At 39.8% G+C, this 20,328-nt stretch overlaps 1 protein-coding gene across 8 annotated transcripts in view; it reads right to left on the bottom strand.

Moving 5' to 3' along the window:
• ZNF827 (zinc finger protein 827) overlaps window positions 1–20,328 on the bottom strand; it is a 105,097-nt gene that overhangs the window by 61,579 nt on the left and 23,190 nt on the right. For 7 of the 8 annotated variants that reach the window (XR_008449621.1, XM_054065137.1, XM_054065138.1 and 4 more), the window contains exons 2-4: window positions 18,882–19,892; window positions 14,006–14,178; window positions 3,250–3,733 (exon numbers count right to left, since the gene is read on the bottom strand). Coding sequence is in view for 7 of the 8 variants with exons in the window: in XM_054065137.1 (XP_053921112.1) it covers window positions 3,250–3,733; window positions 14,006–14,178; window positions 18,882–19,892 (1,668 nt within the window). In the remaining variant the exon portion in view is untranslated. The remainder of the gene's footprint in view (window positions 1–3,249; window positions 3,734–14,005; window positions 14,179–18,881; window positions 19,893–20,328) is intronic. The other variant, XM_054065134.1, reaches the window with a different exon arrangement.

Raw genomic sequence — 20,328 nt, 5'->3', positions numbered from 1 at the left:
GAGCTTAAAGATCATCTAATTCCAATCCCCCTGCCATGGGCAGGGACATCCCACTAGATCACGCTGCCCAAGGCCCCATCCAACCTAGCCTTGAACACCTCCAGGGATGGGGCATCCACAGCTTCCCTTGGCAACATGTTCCAGTGTCTCATCACTCTCATGGTGAAGAAATTCTTCCTAATGTGTAGTCTAAATCTGTCCTTCTCCAGTTTGTACTCGTTCCCTCACGAGTTTGTACCCGTTTCCCTTGTCTTTGAGGCTGTTTCTGTATACAATCCCATACCACAACTGCCTTTTTAGCACCAGTATGACATTGTTAACTCCTTCTCCCACAGAACTGTCACCTAGCTAGTTGTTCCTGGGTTTGTATTTCTGCAACTGTTTGTTGAACAGCTGCACGTTTATCACAGACCTCTTTAGACTGCAACTCTTCTGCAAACTACTTTCAATGTACTGTTTTCCAGCCATCCAATATCCACTTCATCTAGAATAGAACGGTTCTGCATTGTACAACCAGAAATAATACTGAGTCAAGTTATATACATGCGTGTTAAGATTCAATTTTAAAATTCATAATAGTTAATAAACATAAAATTCGTACCATCTTTCACCCCAGGTGCACCAGCTAAACTTCTGTACCTCCAGAAGTTTAACTCTTAAGCATGAAGGGAGACAAGAACTCTGAGTCACATGCTTGGAATAAGAAGAGGCTAAGCCTGCACAGAAATGAAAACCAACAGGCCCTGAGGTCTCACATGAAACTGGAGGCATACAAACAGACATCAACCAAAAAGAAAAGGAGTAATAAACACTGGCAAGTGAAAAATACACGTTCATTTAAACCATCAATATTCAACAAGATTAAATGCCAAATTCAAGATATCTACTTATCTACCTACTGCCTCTTCTTAGCCACAAGGCCTGTCAGAGAAGAAAATTAAATTGTTTTGACATAATTTGGTCTCGACAAATCTGTGTTGGCTGTTAAAATTGGCATATACAATTTGAGATGTCAGAAGATTTATATCATTGAAAAGGTAGGGCCAATTATTGAAGTTTTGATAGGCCTAACAAGAATGTCGTAATAAAGAAATCACTCAAAAGAACTTGGTTCAGTACAGCAAGCAGTCAAAAAAATGCAGCTAATACTTAGCCAACTTGCTAAATGAGAACTACTTCTACTTCAATTCTAAATTTATGCACGCTGTATGGAGGAAAGAATGAGCTAAATGTATATAACACAATATAAATCTCAGGAGAAAAGAAATTCCTTTCCTTCCAACATTGCTCTTCTTCTGTAGTAAACTTGGTGACTGGCAGTACATTTTCATCCAGATATGCACACATACAAAATTACAGATACATCTCATTCCCCCAGTGACTTTATAACATGTTGCTAGGTAACAGTGCATACAAGTCAGGTTTCAAGACCTTTAGTAAGTCACCATAAAATAACTGCATAGGCCTTTTGCATTAGTAATGTGCATTTGTATCCTTTTTCTGAAGCCAATAGATCAGACATTGAAAACAAGACTGTCTGCCAAACTGTAAACAGCTCCCCATCAACCGCTACATGAAAAACAACACATTGAAATGTATGTTTTGTCAGCTTTCAGGCTTTCCCCCCTTCTCCTGCTTTCTGCTTTCATTCTTGCTACATGCAGCCATCAGTGAGCACTATCGTCCACAGGTCAGTACAGTTGATTGGTAGAGCCGCTTAGTGCACAGCAACACAGATTTAAGATCAACATTGGAAGGACAACATGTATGGGACAGCTGTCAGACAACATGGAAAAAGGATTTCATACAGAGTCCAGATCTGAAACTCAATTAAAAAAATTTATAAGCAAATAAAAAAGCCCTCATCCTCACTCTTTTCTTGGTCATAATAAATTATATGAACAGATTCTTATTTTAAAGGGGAGGTTTCTGTGACTTCTATAACCCACACAGCAAAACATTTGTGCCAACCCAAATTCACCTCCTGTTTCTCCTCACCTCTCTTCCATTTTCCTGGTTGGCTCCATGAAGCCTTATGTGTGATTTCTTATGTTTATCCACTCAATACAACCCAAATTCACCTCCTGTTTCTCTTCACCTCTCTTCCATTTTCCTGGTTGGCTCCATGAAGCCTTATGTGTGATTTCTTACGTTTATCCACTCAATACAATTCCCCACAGAATTACAATCCCAGAGGCACAATGGTCTGGAGAGATCAGGACAGCAAGCCTTTTCAAAACAAATGGCTGTGGTTTCACCAAGGCAATGGCATTGGGACAGAGTTAATTCCTTAGTTTCCCTGACAATAAAATTTGCTAAAATGCAACTTACGTTCCACTTAAAGGAAAAAGGTAACCAATTTTTCTCTGTTGAAAGGCATATTTTCTGCCTCCAAAGTCTAAAACTTGCCATAGGGATTCACATCTCCTTGTGAAACATAAGTTTCTTGACATTTTTCCTGAATTCTTTCTCTTTAAAAATTAAAGCCTAATTTTGAAAACATTTAGTATAGAACATCTTCCTAGCATGTCCACAATTCTGAAGCATTCAGTCAAATGAATAGAAGAGCACATAAAATATAATAACTTCACATTCTCCACCTCAGTCTCACAAAAGAATATCATTCTTACAGTAATAATCTGACAGCAAAAGAAACCACAATAAACACAAGTCTTGCATTACATATGGATTTCAATTAAAAGATTAAAAAAAAAAAAGTTGCTCAATAATCTTTAGAACTGTCTTTTTAAAAAATGTTAATAATCAGAAAGTGCAGCAACATTCATACTTCACACGTATTTACTAGTTAGACCTCAAGTACTACTCTGAAAAGGAAGGCTTTATTGGTTCTATTTAACAGATGGGTAAAGGCAGAGAACTTAAGAGCTGAGTTTTCTAACACACTGGGCACTTGTGACCCTTGATGATTTCAAACCAGAACTACAGGGATTCAACATGCCTGAAAAACACACCACATCAGATTTGCCAAGGTACTTGTCAATGAACACGAAAACCAGGATAACGAGTTCTCACTCCCAATCTCAGCAATTAAAAAGCAAAATCCCTCTCTTCTCCCACTGTTTCCCCTCTTTTCTCCATCACGCATCTCTCCTTATTAAAACAAACAAAAAATTCTGTTAAGAAGTTGCAATGTTTCACTCTCTGCAACTTCACAACTTAGCAAACCAAGGCAAAGCATTTCTTAGCCCATAACAGAGCAGCTGATGCTGCCACTTGCTGCTCAATTACCTGACAGCTTCATCAAAAAATCTGATGCCATCTTGACAGAGATGTCTTGGCTGAATAGTGCTGATGCTGTATTAGCCACAAAGTCTGAGGAGTCTTTCAGCTTTGTATTGTTGGGTCCTCTGTCAACAGTGCTAAGAGCAAAAGGTGCAGCTGAGATGCCATTGTCATCTTTGGGCTCTTCTTTCACTAGTAAAGGTGGAATACCTCCACTAGGCTGCCCAGACACATCTGGTGTTTTAGATATAGATGCTGATCCCGTAAGGTCAGGTCCACCTCCTTCCCTCTGTGGTCCCAGGCAGGAGTCACTATTTAGCTGTGGTGACCCCTTCACCTCAGTTTCTGGTATTTCCTCCTTCACTTTGGATTCTGTCCTGAGGAAATGTTGATGGCAACGCATATGGAGTTTCAGGCTGAAGTGGCGAGAGGAGGTAAAAGGGCATAGCTGGCATTGAAATGTTTCACCCCTGTCTTGGTGCTGATGAACCTAGTTCAAGAGGTGAAAGACAAAAGCGTGTATTAAGCAAAACAGTTTACTAGCATTACAGAAATCTCAAATCCACACTTCTCACATCATTTAAAAAAAAAGTTAACTAATGGGTGAACTCTTCATTCTGAGCACTTGGAAAGAGGTCATGCACTAAGAACGGTAGGATTCTTTCACACATAAGTCAAAAAACATAAACATCAGACTGAACTGAAAAAAAAAATCAGGAACATCTGTTTCTGCAGCATGGAAATTATGAAGTCTGCTTTGGATCAAACAGTCCTTAAAACTGGATCCTGAATACCTGTCAGGGCATAAAAAGACTTGCAAACTATAAACGGTAACTTTCTTGATCAAAAAAACACTAACAAACAATAAACCCCCCTATCTATTACATGTTCGACTAAGAATGATCATTCCGTGCAATCTCATAAATAGCAATAGTTCAGAGCAACCCAGCAAAACACCAGCGTGCACAGCAATATCCATCATCGATTCATATATTGTTACAGTAAAAACACAGCACCCTGGCAATACCAAGGCACCATTCAAAGTTTGTTGCAAATTAATTCTACCAGGAAACAAACAGCTCTGCTATGATAAAATACAAATATGAGAGATGGGGTTTGCCATTTATTCTACTTTATCAGTCAATTAACAATCACAGTTAACCTCAGTGTCCTCATATTTTGACTGCAGGCTCTTTCTCATAGAGACTGCATGCCCTACTATGACTACAATGCCTAGTATCCTCAGGCCCAATCCTGATTACCTTTTAGAGAAATCCAACCATCCATCCATCCATCCATCCATCCATAAGGTTTTATGTATTATTTGAACAGACACTCATTAGTAGAAACTATATACCTATAATTATACAAATTCTTGTTTAACACAGTATTCAGAAAAGGGAAGGAATAGTTGAGCCCAGTACTACAGCGGCAGGTATATTGAGAAGTTTTTTTCCTCCTATATCTTCACAAATAAATGTTAAATCCTGACAGTAGCACTCCAGGCTACTGCCAACAGAAAGACTAGCAAACACATACATTTCTTCCTCGCTCATTGATGAACATGTGATTGGGACAAACTGGCACCAGACTGAGCTCCACACATTCGTTTTCACTTGTGAATCGAGTTGGTTGGAAACATTTCAGTGTGACAGATTTTTGTTGGAAAATGGCAATTTGTTGAACGCAAAATATTTCACCTGCAACATGAAGAGGTTTGATGAACTCTTGGCAAACGAGGCGTGATTCCCCCACCCTACTGAGTGAGAAGGTACCCTCCACTCCTTGGGCTTGGTTCAGAAACAGCCAGCTCTGCCAGAGATCCAAGACTTGCTGCTGTAGCCTGGGAGTCCAAAGGCCCTGAGAGCTCTAGCTCTAATGAAAGCTCAGCTCCACACCAGGGAGACCTGGAAAATCAAGTTTTAGCTAGGGCTTCAGCAGTTTCCAGTTTTCTGCAGATCTAGATCCCAAAAGTCCTGCTGCAGACATTGCAGAGTTCAGAGTTAACAGCAGCATTTCCCAAACACAGCAGTCAAAATGCAGGTTTCTCATGGTTGTACATTTGGCCCGATTTTCTACACAGTAAGAGGAATCGAGTCACTAGCTCCTATCCAGCATTCCCAGCTCTACGTGCCCAGGACCTGAATCTGGGTCTGCCAAAATGTGAAGCTGAGAGACATCCCTCTTTTAGCCCTTTTCGCTTTCAGTGAAGACATATTTCATTAGTGTTGCATAACAGTTTTTCAAGGGCTCCAGAGATTAGACACTAAACAGATAGTAAGAGAGAACTACACTTGTCCAGCTGCTTTACAGAATTACATTCTCAGTGTTGCAGAAACATGACATTTACAGACAAATTAATTCTGGATCTCAAAAATGCACCTGACAACAAAAAATATCAGAAGCTAAAGCTAACCTAAGAGAGTTTTAAAGCAACAACCCGGCAGAACATTAGCAGCACAATAAATGCTAAATATTGACAGGTTACAACAGAAATGCCAACTAGATTGCTAGTCTACCCCACTGGAAACAGGATGGTCTGTGAGCGCAGCAGCATGCAAGTACTCTTCGACATGAAGAGCATCTGAGATGTACTAATGGTAGCAAGCACTCTCACCATGGCAACTTTATCTCTTACACCCACTGAGATTCTGAGTGCTAGGGTTTCTCTCCAGGATCCCCTTCAATCAACATTTCCCTGCCTACATATTTAACCACTTCTTCCAGAGGCCCCTTATCACAGTCATCAATTTGATGCCTTCTGAAGGCTGTCACTGCAGCAGTCACATGGCAGCAAAGCATGTGGGAGCCCACCTTCTCTTCCCAGGATTGTGGCATGCCACCCCTGCAATACCTTTTGAGAATGGATGAGAACAGAGGAGACTGATTCATCTGACTTGGATTTTTCTCCTGCCCAAAGACAACAGCAGCATCCCCAATGGATTTCTCATAAAATAAATTACATTTATAACTTGCAGCAAAGGAATGACAGAATTCAAACCCTAATATTTAGAGTTGTGAACGGAAGAATTTAAATCTACAAAAATCACACATGAAACAACACCAAGCCAAATATTCACCTCCCAAAGTCCTGGGTTCAGTCCCACCATAAAACTTCTAATTCTCAAAACTAATTAATAATATTTAGTTAAGACTGAATGCTACTTGAACACTATTAGCAACAGAAGTTGTGAATAAAATTTCCTTTGAAGGAAAAGCTATCCCTTATTTTCTCACTTGACAGTAGCTAGAAGAGCCAAGAATTGCCATTCTATGTCATTCCGAGGGAAAAGTCAAGGCAGCAACTACTTGCTGAAGAATAAGAAATAAGAAACTCTGTAGAGCTACACAGAAAGCCACAGGGGAGATAGAGGTCATGCAATGTTATAGTCCAAAAAGCTGCCTTCTTCCTCCATGAGACAAGGAATGGCTCTTACACTGTGCTAACGCTACCCAAACCATCAGATCTCCTCTTTAGACTCAACTAGTCTGCTGCTGCAAGAACCACGGGCAGGAAGAGACAAGAGGGCAGCTGACAGGTTTTCTCCAAAGTCCCACTCTAAGGCCAGCTGCTGCCAGATTTGGATTTCTGAATTAGGCTGCAACAAACCACAGTGTACAAGCTGCTCATAGAGAATGGTTCTTCCACAATCCCATAAAACTGCTGTTTGACTTACGTCAGGAACACTTAAGTACTTCTACCTGCCGAGTTTATTTCATTTAACCCTGGGTATTCTCCTGGACTGTGCCAAATGATTGCATCATCTTTATTTTAACCCTTTAGTCCTCCCAATCTCAAAAGATATTTCATGGTTCAACATTTTTTTTCAGTCTGCTTAATATGATGTACACAATAATTTTCAACAGAGCTGTAGGCTCTTTACAACCTCTAGGCCTACTTTGAGGACTTGGGTACAGATTATCTATAGGTCAATCTTCTTTTTTACCTATTTCTTCCAGTTTCTCTTGCTGCCTCCTCATTGTCCCATTGCAAGAAAGAAAAAAAGAAAAGCCATTCAACTTAACTGCTCTGGTCACACGCATTATTTTGACCACACATCCTTTCTGTAACTGGCAGTCTCATTCTTTTCAGCTTCTTTCTTTCAAGGGAGCTCTTGCTATCCCACTAATCATTTTCATTGCCAGCTTTTACATCACTTCATTTGCTGAAACATCTTTTTGATGGAGTGACCAGAACTGAATACCGTAAGTGGCAGCATACCATATGTTAATAGTGGCATTGTAATATTTTCCATTTTATTCTACAGACATTCAAATGTCTAATGTACTTTTTAACCACCGCTGTGCATGCCAGGAAAAGGTTTTCAATGAACCGTCTAGAGCAATGCTCAGATATTTGCCCTGAGTAGTTACAGTTCATTATATCAGACAGCCAGGTGCATGATTAGACTCTTGTTTCCAAGGTACAGTACCTTGTATTTGTCAACAATAACTTCATTTGTTTATCTGTCAGCCATCCTCTTTTTACTTCCTTTCAAGTTTTACCTTTTTCAATCTTGATTCATACACATAAGTTTGTATTGTCTACAATTCTCTTATTCACAGTCATCATGTTGTGCAGATGACATCTGCTAAAATATGCACAATTCCACGCTTAGTAATGGAACACCCCTCTGTTAGCCTTTTGTCATGCTTAAAATTGCTAATTCCTTCCTTCTCTTTGTTTTACTGTCTCTTGGTGAATTTCTAATTTGCCATAGTACATCACATTGCTTAATTTATTTGGCAGCTTCTCAGTGAGAAGCTTTGCCAAAGGCTTTTTTAAAGACCAAATAAATTTCAACTGATTCTTAAGTCCATGATTTTCCTGACATACTCAAAACATCTTAGTAGAAGAACACATTATCTTCTTTTACAGAAACCACAAGTCCCTATCACATCACATCACATCACATCATTCATTTCATTGTATTTTTTTCTATTAGTTTTTGTTGACATGCTAACATTTCTGGTATCAGAAGTAGTTTCTTAAATCATCTTTCCATACTTAAAAGCGACACTCCTGCTGATTTACCACCCTATTTAAGTCATGGCAAGTACACAATGGCTCATATACTTGTACCACAGTTGCAAATACACGTGATCCTACCTAACAGGGTACAGTGGGGAGTAGGGGTGAGGAATACAGTGACACAGACACATTCTGCAATTTCATACTACTGGTGAGGTAGATCTCTTCTTTACTTCTTCCTTGAAGTCAGGGTAGTGCTTTGCACAAACTCTCCCTTCTAGTTATGAGGCACAGGAATGGAAGAATTGGCATTCAACTTTCTTTTGTGGGACTTAACAGCTTTTTTTTGGTTATTATTTTTTAAACAAGATGCAATATTTTTCCCGAGAACCTTCATCAGCAAGCAAAATCAGAACATAAGGGGGTTGAGGTCTTAATCTATTCACTGCTATATTGGCTTTTTGGCACTTAGTCTTTACTTACTTTCTATGCCCTAATTAACTTTTTTTCCCCCCTGGCCTACTATAGATTTTATTTTTCTCACCAGCTTTCATTTGTATTAATATTTTCATGAGGGGCAGCTGTTTAAGCAACTAATACAATCAACAACTACTACAATCAACAACTACTATAACCTGGCCATTTAGCCAAACCTGCTTACCCACTGTTTTTTTCTGTCTGGGTTTGTTTGTTGGCTTGTTTTAAAAATCTCTTTTAGTAAAATGCCTCCTTCTGCAGGGGTCTAGAGTTGTCCCTTTCCACTTCTGTGGCTGCATTTCAGCACACCTGAGAGGTCTCCATTTTGCATCTATCATGTACCCTCTGTTTTTTCATTTCATGCTCTTTTCTGATGAGTTCCCTCATTTTTTAAATACTGCACTTTAAAAAGTTTAGTGCTACAGTGCTGGGTTTGATATGAACCTTCCCCTTAGGACACATACATTATTTATATAGTATTTCTTTTTGAAACTATTTCCCTGCTTTGCTTGAAAGCAAAGAAAATAAAAAGCCTCTCTGCAGGGCTGGACTGGACTAGGTTTTCCAAAAAACCTACTACTTTTTTCTGCTTTTTTTTAAGATTTAAGATAACAATGCATTTCCTGACTTATTCTTGTCTCATATGCAAAAAGTGACAAGATTAACAGGCAGATATTTGAAGATACTTGTGGTACCTATCGGAGACTGAGAGCATAGATTGCACTTGTTGAAAAGCTGCACGTTTGCATTACCTTCTCTCAGCCGAGGGGAGGTAATGGAATCACAGGCACCTCCCAGGGTTCTTCAAGGTTAGCTAAAACCAAACTAACCAAAAAACTCTCCCATAAAACATAATCAACCTCCACCACACAATACGGTGAGGATACTGTAAAGTAACCTGTTCTATAGTTCATCAAAATGGATTAGGAATGCCAACTCCGTTATCTGATCTTAGCTGAGGAAGAAAGAGGGAAAAGCAAATCACTAAGGGGTAAGAACCACCTGGATACATTCCTCAAGGCCTTCATTTATTCCCAGCATCATGTAAATAAAAGCCTCTCCCTAACCAGGAGGCCAATTATAACCCTCTTCATATTACACAGGAATATTAATCTGAGATCTTGCTACGTGGTCCCTCTTCATAAGCATCAGAAGCAGGAAGATCCCGTGGTTGAGCATCAGATGACCTGCCTGCACTGCATCCAACTTTTCTGTTAAGCTTAACCCTCCCTTTCCTCATTTTCTGTCATACTATCATGTTTCAGCATGTGTTCACAATGCTAACCTTCTTTTCCACTGCTAGAAGAGCTGTCTCACCCATTTCTGCCTTATGTCTATATAGCAGCATAAGGAACATTTATAGATATTATTTTTGGCCATATGCTTCTCTTCCTCATTCCTCATTCCAAGTGTTCAATGCTAATATCCTGTTGCTTTCTTGGAACATATCTGTATGATCTCACAGCCTGTCTGTCCACCAATTGCTGAGGAAGATATGTACATGATCCAAAGACACCAATTGGCCAAAGTCTGACTGATGCTTGTGGTATTGTTCTGAGACAAATTTAATCCCTACCTCCCTACCAGGAAAAACAGAAAAGCCTGAACACATCTTGCTGAATTACACCACCCCTTTCCATCGCTTTCTGCAGAAGCAGTATATAAGATTTTATATATAAGTATATAAGTATATATAAGAAAATGTCATATTCCAACTGAATACATGTTTAAATAAACAGAGAGGACTCAAGTACAACCCTTGCTGCCTGCTTAGACAAGACACCTCTCTCAGTTAATGCATTCATTATGTCCAGTTTCATTTTAAGTATTCTTGGCACCTTGGAAACCACACTATGATACTGGAATCAAGTCCCGTGACACTATCCCCAAATTCCTGGGAATAAAGGCCAAAGCTAGTGGTTATGAATATACTACAATTTGTCTCCAGAACACACTAATAAAATTCCATACTGGGTCTATTTTAGGATTTTTCTAAGGTGCCAGTTGCTGTGGAACCTAAATACCATATAACAATCACAGATAACACTGTGTGCCTTAAAATGCAGTCTACTCAGCCTCCCTTGTTCATTGCCTGTCTGTTTGGAAACTTAACTTTCTGTTTCCCTTCTTGCTTTTCACTTCCTTGCCTCCAGTTGTGAGTTGGTCCTGGCACAGTGCCCTTACTGTAAGAACACTTCATCAACACAATGGATAGCATATGTAGATCTGAATATGGTCAGGGCTGGAATCAGTCCAGCTCTCAAGGTTTTGTCTAGCAGGAGATAAGACACCAAAAGTCTTGGCACTGTTGTATTCTGGGCCAATCAGTCTGACATGCTATAATTACCATAAAATTACAAAGTATTTATATTACATAGTTATTCATTAACCTAAAGATACACGAAATAAGGAATGCCCATATGGAGATACACACAAACCACTCATGGATATCAAATCTCTAAATGACAAGTTTCAATGGAAAATGCCTACAAGAATCTAATAAAAAAGCAGAGGTGCTTCAGTACAGGACTACGCTGCGTAGGAGGAAACAAAGACAACACTATTAGATGCTAAAGACTGCAGCTGAACAGAACAACTCCACAGGTTTTGTCTGTCACCCTTATCAATAGGACATCCAACTTGAAAACTGAAGAGCAGCATAAAGAAAGAATGGCTTGTGATAGCGTCTTAGAGTAAAAATTGACTTATAATGAATGACAAACATCAGCCTAGTATCCTAAATCTGAGTAAGCCTTTTTGGTTTGGAAAAATGTGTCTTCACCTGCTGCCACAGCTGACTCATGAGGAGGGAAAGAGGGATGGAGAGCTAGAGGCAGCTGTGCCTTCATGTGTTGCCTGCCAGGAAAGAGATAAGACCAGGTAGCTCCCAAAGGATCCTAGGACAATGAAGACAACTGAAACATCCAACTGGCATAGCCAGCATGCTGCATCCCAAGTAGCTCCTAGCTGTGTTTTATAATTTCTGATGTGTATTCACTACAGTTTTCAACACTGTTGGTTTGTATATGTGTCAGTTACTATCATCTTACACAGACATTTAAAACCAGCACTTTTTAATGAGAAAAGAAATCTGTTGTTTTTAATTTTTATTCTTGTTATCAACCTATACCTTCACCAAAGGGAATTTAAATTAGGTTTGACACTGTTGGACACATGACTAACACACGCCTACCTCCTCACCTGCTTTAATTTTGCTGTGATAGAAAATATTTTTACAAATGGTCTACTCAACTGAGAAAAGTGTACGAAATCCCCTGAAATTAAAGTAAAATACTATCTTCCAGATTCTTGCACTTGTGATTCTTTATACCTACACATAAGACTGTAACAAGGACAAAACACCAAGGACAGGCTATCTAGTTTTCCAAAATAATTGCCATAATCTTAAATAGGGAGCATTTTTACCAGCAAAGACCACTGGGTCCATCATGACTGGACTGCACTGACTGAGGAGACTTCAGATCTTATCTCCATAGTAAGGCTAAAGGAGGCTGTAATCTCTTAGACTGGTTCAAAGCAGCTCTGGGCCTGACTCTGACCCCAATGATGTCTAAATGAGCATTACTTGGCAATAATTACTACATTACCAAATAATTAACACTACATGTTACATGTCTGTACAACCAGTCTGTTTTAAGGGCTCAGTGAATGAAGGAGTTTGTGTCAGGTGGGTGGCAGAAAAAGCACCGAGGCTTCAGATAGCCATTGATTTGACAGCACACAGATGCAGTGAAAAAGTCTCTGATATTCACCAGCATGCTACCTGTGACCCCCTATGGAAATCACCATGCCAAAAAGAAAGGGATGGGCCCTCAATCTGTAAATAATAATTGCAAAAAGGCCAAAAAAAAAAAAAGCAGAGAACAAGAATTTCTGCAAGGAATAATCAGGATGTCCTTTACAAAAAGGAAGAGACAACAACAGGTCTTTGCCAGAGAACAGCAAGCTTTTAGGTGATGCATGCTTCTGCGCAGATTGTTAACAACCGAAAACAAAAATCCTTTCTTATCATGCTGTTTTCCCATTCTTTCTGCTCATCATCTACTTGGGACGGCCATCTGAGCCCTCTAGTCAACATGGAACACCAAGTCCTAAAAGAAAGAGCCACAAACACCAAATCTACTTGTACTTGATAAGGATTAGCACGATTCACCAAGGATGCCAGGGAATAGTGCATAATCCACCGCAGAAGAGTTAAGGGATGAACCTTCAGACTTTAGGGGGATGATTTCAGACCTAGCAAGAACACAAAATACAGCAAGATCTGCTGTTGCGAACAGTGGAATCATTTGACTCATTTACACTGATGTGAACAGTTACTGGGGTGAAAGCAAGGTTAGACTCCTGCCTAGCAATCTCAGATTCAGCAATAGCATATATATAAAGAGCTCAACAGGCATTTCTGTCCCCCTCTACAGCAGCCTGGTACTCTGCTACACACATTTGTCTAAACCAGACAAAATAATAACTTTCATAAAGCATTTCACTGTCATTATAAAACTCAACTGCATCAACAAGGGAAACATTATGCACTTCAGCTTCTTCCATGGGCTAGTGGGACAGGTACCATTTTTACTTCACCATGTATGTTCAACATCTGGCAAGACAAGATGCTTTGCATATTGCAACTGTGTAGTAGCTCACATAAGCTGACACAAAGTTTCTTCACATTTTTCATATTTAAACACAGATGTCACTTCCTTCAAAAGGTCATCTTCAGTTTCAGCTTAAACTTAGGCTGAGTTAAAAGCACACTTTAAACTTAATGGAAACATTTGAATGCAAAATATTACAGTATAACCTGTCACTCATTTTGTTTCAGATCCCTCACTCCTGAAATGCCTGCAGTTAAAAACTACAGCGAGAAAAACATTAAAACTTCATGCCTGTCAACAGAAAGTAATGGGGAGAACCCTTGCAGTGCTGGCCAAGCTAGGATGCCCATTGCTATGCAATGACAGATGAGATACCAGCTAGCATCCCAAAAAGCAGCACTGCTGTGTTTGCATGGGGTCACACCTCAGCTAAAATCCCTCCTTCTGGTGGTTCCAGGTCCAGAACTAAATCCATCACAGTTTGTGCTATACCAAGCTGGCATAATGCAAGGCAGTTTCCACAGTGTAAGAAAAAAAATGGAAAGACAAGTAAAGGGGAAAAAGTTATTTCTTTCTCTTTTTATGGTCTCTCTATTTAAGTAAAGACATCATTAGCAGTACAGCTAATGCAAATGCAAATGAAACAGGCTTAATTGATGATTCAAGTGTTTTGATTGTCAGTAAACATTTCGCTTACCTTCATGTGTGATTTGAGATTGTCCTTGCGTGCACAGCGAAATGGACAGAGTGGACACTGATGACTTTTCAAACCTGTATGAATCACCATGTGCCGTTTCCAGTAACTCTTCCTCTTGATAACCAAACCACAGATAGGACACTGGAAAGGTTTTCCTCCTTCTTCTTCTGAGGCTTAGCAGAAGGGGGAAGAAAAAGAGAGGATTCCTTTACAGCCACTTGTCGAATACTTTCCCCTTGTAAACATACTCAAGATACCATTTTTCAATGCTAGAATTTCATCTGCAAAGAGACACATGAGTTAAACAACAACATGTACCAGAAATTCCAGTTCCTCCCCCCCTGCATATCTCTTTTCCCCTTAATCTAGTTATCCTCTCTCTAAGAAAGGTCAGCATAATTTATAAAGGTTAATGCCCCAAACATCCTTTGGCTAATCAGCAGGGGATGCTACTCTATCTCACCTGGTCCTAATGTTCCTTATAATTTAAGTGAACTGAGATAGATGTTTCCCACAATCATTACTTTGCAGCTTCATTTCCTATCAAAGGCCAGTTGGAAAATAGGCTTAACTGTTAAAAAATGATCCGTTTCCATATCTGATAGTTAGCCAGCAGAGGAGTAGGATATAAAGCACAGAACGATCCAGCTCTTAACTGAAAAGCCTGTTGGTATTGCATATCAGATATATTTAACTCCAGAAGTGGATGACTTCAGAACCTCCACCACCAAACTTGTTTAATTACGGCTTGAGCAGATGCTACTGCAACCTCAGCCATCAGGGGTCTTTGAGTTGTGGGCTTCCTTCTGCTTCCCTAGTTGCCAGGGCTTAAAATCTACTGCCTTCCTAAATATTTGCACTCTGCTCTACTGCCCAATTCACCTAAGATAAATGCCACCAAATCCTTTTCTCATCAGGCAAATATGGTTAGTCTACTGAATGCGGAACCATCTCAAGGTTGAAGGAATGAGAAATTCCTGCTGCTGACTTTACGCAAGCAACCATCCATTCATACTTGCACCATGTTTTCTTCTGCTTATTATAAAGAAAGGTCTAGTATTACTGTGGAATTGGAAGTATTTTTCCTCACTGTAAAAAACTGACTATCTTCAAATACCCAGAGCTCAGCAATGTGCATCCTGCTATTTGGAATTTCTCTCAGAATATTTAACCTCATTATTATCAGTTATTTCCTACTGATAAGGATATACCAAACATGACATTCTCTTGATGAGGAACTAAGTGATAAAAACCTCCAGAAAGATTTGTCGTATCCTAAAATACAATTCTTGCTATTAGGTAGGAAACAAAACCACTAATTCAACTGATTAGGTAGTCACTACATACAAACAGAAAAGGCCACATTGTCAAAGCATGCACTTTGGCAAGATCAGAAATTCTCCTTGTGAAATATTCTATCACGCTCAACATATTATCAAATTGTTCCTCTCTCTGCACCTCTAAAAAGTAAGTGAAAGCCAATCCTATAATTTTTCGTGTTTCAGTTTTTAAATAGCTTTACTTGCTTCTTCACAAAAGGCAGGAAAAATACAAACCACAGAAAAAATATATTGGTACCGCTTTTACTTATCATTTCTCTTCCTTCTATCGATCTTTTCTCCAGTCTCTGGTTATCATCACAAAGGATCCACAAAAGAAATGTGCAATGAGCTACTACTTGTTTTCCACCCCGTTAAAAATAAATCTGCAAACAAGATGGATCAAGAGTAATCTAGGATATTACAAAATGCATAAAGAACTGGACTGAATGCTTGTGAGCATCAATAACATGACAATTAACCGAGCACAGGGATTATGTCAATACTCTCCAAAACTGAACCATGCTAGCTCTTCACTACAGAAACCTCAGCACACAAAAAATAACAGTGGGCTTCAGCTTTCCTTCATTTGTATTGATGTCCATTTCATGTCACACAGTGTCGATTAGTTGGAAAGAGTGAGCAATTGGACAGTGTTTCACGAAGAAGCTTCAGGAACAAAACTGCAAGTATTGCAGGCAAAAAGTTGCACCAAACAAGCATCCGGCCAGGAAAAGAAGGGTCTGCCTCCGACATTCTTCCAAAATGTCATCAGAACTTTAACAGAGATTCCAGCTTTCCTTTTAAATTTCATCCCAAACGCATGAGCAATTTATAAAATTGGCAATATTAACTGATTGATAGAAAAGTCAGGCTTCTCTGTACCAGATCCACCAAACCTGACAGGCAGTTTCAAAAGTGACTGTGGTCCGATAAGTCACGGCTCTAGCTTCTAGCTTCTGGTTAGAATTCTGAGAAAATAGCTCAACATGGTGAATGAAAGAGCAGCAGGCACACTCTTGTTATTAACATATTCCCTTCTAAATAGCCTCCATCTTTGCTGTTCCTTATTTGTCGACATCTAATTAATCTCACTGAGTATTGATCTCATAGCCAAAGCTAGATGTTGCTGATGGGTAAGTGAATCAGATTGATAACAGTAAAGCAAACCCACTAGTGCCTTAAATGTTCAAAGCATGAGAGAGGGAAAAAAATACCTCTCAAACTATGCCTAATGGGAAAAGACGTCTCTCTGGGAGCAAGACAAAAGAAACCCCATGCCTCAAGGAGCAGACTGAAAAAGATAAAGCATTATAAAACTAAATATTCTTTTTTTGCTTTTTGTGCCATACGATTGTAGGTGCAAAAGGGATCAGGAATGTGTGACATTTATTTTCATGACTAATACACATGCTCAGCTGCCACACTCAACTTTAGCAGAAGAGAAGTCTTCAACCAAAGGTCACTAAACAGTGACCTCTCTTTGCCAGCTGCATTTCTCCATGGCAGAAGGAATCAAGGAGTCTGTCTGTCCATAATCAACATAGGCTAATCAACCACTTGCTTTTTATTTTCAGTCCGTTAATTATTTACAAAGGAAAAACTTAATAGCATATCAGAAAATGGACTTAAAGAACTTTTCTTATGAACACTGCACTACAAAGTTCACTTGGATGCCAACTGGCATTGGCTCAGTGCATATGAACTGAAAGGAAACACCCTTACTCTTGGGATACTAGTCCCATATATTATAAAAAATGAGTAGTTGTTCCTTGGTTACCAAGGACCTAAGGCAGTTGGCCCTCATTGTTATCTTTTTGTACTTGGACCTTCAGCAAAGAGTATAGTTGCCAGGAATTTGCTGCATCATAACTAGTTTTTAAGTGTCAGCAGTACCAGCACACTCACGCGCTGGGAGAGAGCACTCCCCTAATATAAGCTGCACAGAAAAATCCCACAGTTCATTGGTCAAACACAGAACCTGGATTTTACTACAACCACTTACTTTCCCCCAGTAAAAACTCTGGATGTGAACAACGTTTTCTCCAGCAGGAAATAAACTACTAACTTTAAATAAGTTTTAACCTTATTCCTTTTCTATACATCGCTGCATTTCTTATATGAAGGCCAGGCTCCATGGGAAAAGTTACATTAAATTAATGCCCTCAACCACACTGTATAGCCAATGTGAGTACTCCTATTCCCACAAAAAAAAAAAATAACAACCACCTTTTCTTGGTTTAGCTTATGTTACTCCAAAAAGGACTTACTCTAAACTAGTGCAAACCTTAGGCCAGATCCACACCAAGAATAGTTTTCCCCTTTAATTGCCTTGGAAAAATACACCAGCAAAGCATTTGTAGAACGTGTGTAACTCACAGCAAAAAAAACTGGCACTGGCTGCACCTCATAGCATTCCTACCCTGCCTCTTCCAAGGCAGGAATGGGCCTTGCTCTCTATCCAATTGCTTCTACCTTACGAGTTTTTACCAGAAGCTGCACAGGAAAAAATCAGATCTCACAACATCCCTGAAGAAAAAGGTTAGGTCAGAAAGACGACAGTGCAATTATACAATGTCCATGTCAGGCTTCATGCCTGTAAACTAGCTTGCTGCACCCGTACAGTCAAGCTACTGTTCCTGACAAAACTCAGCCTGGTAAAGCTCTGATACACTAAACCACTTTGTGCATCTTGTGAAGTATAGTTGACTTGCTTCCTTCCCCTCTGCAGTGGAATGCCACTTCAGGAATAACAGTGATGACACCTGAAGCTGTGTGTTCCTCCAGAAATATGCATCCACAATGTGAACTTTTTATAGAAAGAGGTGAAAGAAACTTTATTTCTCCTTATTTTTAAGATGGATCATTTAAATTTCTCTGCATGGCTTGCCAATTCTTGAAATCTTTTGTTACCAAGACTGTTTCTTCTTATTCCCTGTAAGCCTGATTCCTTGACTGCTGACAGCTGGAACGGGTAGAGGGAAGTCAGAAGCGTAAAATGGTTCTTGTTGAGCAAATTAGAGAAATGCAATTCACTTTATTTTTATTTAATGACAAAGGACTGTAAAATACCAAACTGCTGCAAAAAAATGTTAATGAAAAGTGGCAACATAATAACATACTCTGGTAAATTAGGACAGGGTAGTAAGTGATTATACAAAAGTCCATTTGTGACGGAGACAGCAGGAGGGAGAATTCTTCCTTGTCCAGTATTTCAAAAGCACTAGTTTTGTCCATGCTCACTGATACCGTGAGCTGCCTAACAGGGATTCTTTGATCTCCATTAAATATTTTTGTGGACTTATTCTGAAGTTGGTCAGAGAGGACAATACCAATGTATGGAATAAAAAAAAAGTACTGAACTGTACACTCCTATACGGAAACACTTGTGACAGTCTGGTCTTCAAGTGATACTTTAAAAAGCTTTTCTATTGTTTACCTAAAGTACCTATTCCTTACTCTCATAATACATGAAATGAAATCAAATCAAATCCAGACCCACTGGAGAGAGAGCAAAGCAGATACATTCTACTCAGTGGCGCAAACTGTATTCATACCTGTACTAGTGGGTTTGGATGCTCTTCCCTTAGGGACTGGCAGTAACAATAATTCCAAAGACTGTGGTGGAGTTGATTTCTCTTGCTTCATCTCTGAAAGCTGCAGGGGATCCTCAGCAACCAGCGATTTCTTCTTCTCAGCCAAGAGGGTGCCTGCAGCCCTTGCAGCAACCTCCTTGAGAAGGGCAGCCGAAGAGGTCATGGAAGCCAGAGAAAGGAAAGAACTAGCTGGAGGCGGGTGCTCCTGCCCAGGAGTCATGTTTCTTTCACTCACTTTCTTAGATAAAGCTGCTAAGGTAGAGCTGGCTGACTGAGAACTAAAAGGTGAGGAAAAGGATTCGAATCTTATTGGGTCTTCAGTCCTTGAAAGAGATTTGTCCTGCAGAACGGCATTGGCTGCAGCTTTCAGTTTCAGGATAGCTGAATCAGGGGACAAACCACAGGTGGTGGTTGAGTTTGGCAACCACTTACCTTGATTCCATATAAAGTGACTACTTGCATTGTATTTGTCACTTTGTTCCTGTTTCTCAGCAAGCTTTCTGGCAAGAACACTTAGCTGCTGGGCATGATGAGCAGGTGGAGAGAAGGAAAGATTTGAGCCCAGATTTGTGGGGGACTCAACTCTGCCATTGACTGTGACAGCAGCATCCAGCTTGAGGGAGCCAGCCTCCAGCAGTCGCCTCAGGTTACTACTCAGTGGCTTATTTGGACCAGGAGGTTCTTCTTCACACAGAGATGACACATCTGGAGAAAGGTGCTCTTTGCTCTGTAACGTGTCTCTTAGTGCCTCATTTTCAATGGATCCCAGCTCTGCTGTGTTGCTGCTAGGAGTTGCACTTCCCAAAGAGGTATCCGGGGAAGTAGACTGTTCTTGGATTCTGTCCTCAAGAGACAACTTAAAGTTCTCCTGGACTTCTCCATATGACGCTTCTGAAGGAGTTTCTGAAGAATTTCCAAACCAGTGTTCTTCTTCACTGAGTTCACCTTCTACTTCTTCCTGTCTGGTACCATCTGTGCAGAACCAAAAACAACTGTATTATTCCCAAATCTGCATAAAAATAACTTCATAGCATGAAGTATGCCTGTCCTCTGCACAGCCCTCCTAAAGAGTCACCTAGCATCCCCTACTAAAGTGCATGGGCTTGAAATCAGCCTGGAATGAGTGATCAGGATGTTTTTTGAAGATGAATAAGCCTTTGAAGATAAAATCAAGACAAGCCTGTCATCTTGCAGTCAACATAACTAAAACAACCAAAAATGCAACAATTACAAATATACACTATACATATTTATTGCAAATATTTTGTTATTGGTACAGGCTGTACATCCTGCAAAATACTACTAACTCAGAGGTATAAAGCAGGAATTTAACAGGTCCTAAACCAGGAATTACTGGATACTTGTGTCTTTCTACAGCTAGTACAGGTGTGCCTTCAAAAGCAGATCA

The sequence above is a fragment of the Cuculus canorus genome, chromosome 4 (genome assembly GCF_017976375.1).
Source record: "Cuculus canorus isolate bCucCan1 chromosome 4, bCucCan1.pri, whole genome shotgun sequence".
NCBI classification, from domain to species: Eukaryota; Metazoa; Chordata; class Aves; order Cuculiformes; family Cuculidae; genus Cuculus; species Cuculus canorus.
This window is presented reverse-complemented; position numbering and strand designations above follow the sequence as displayed.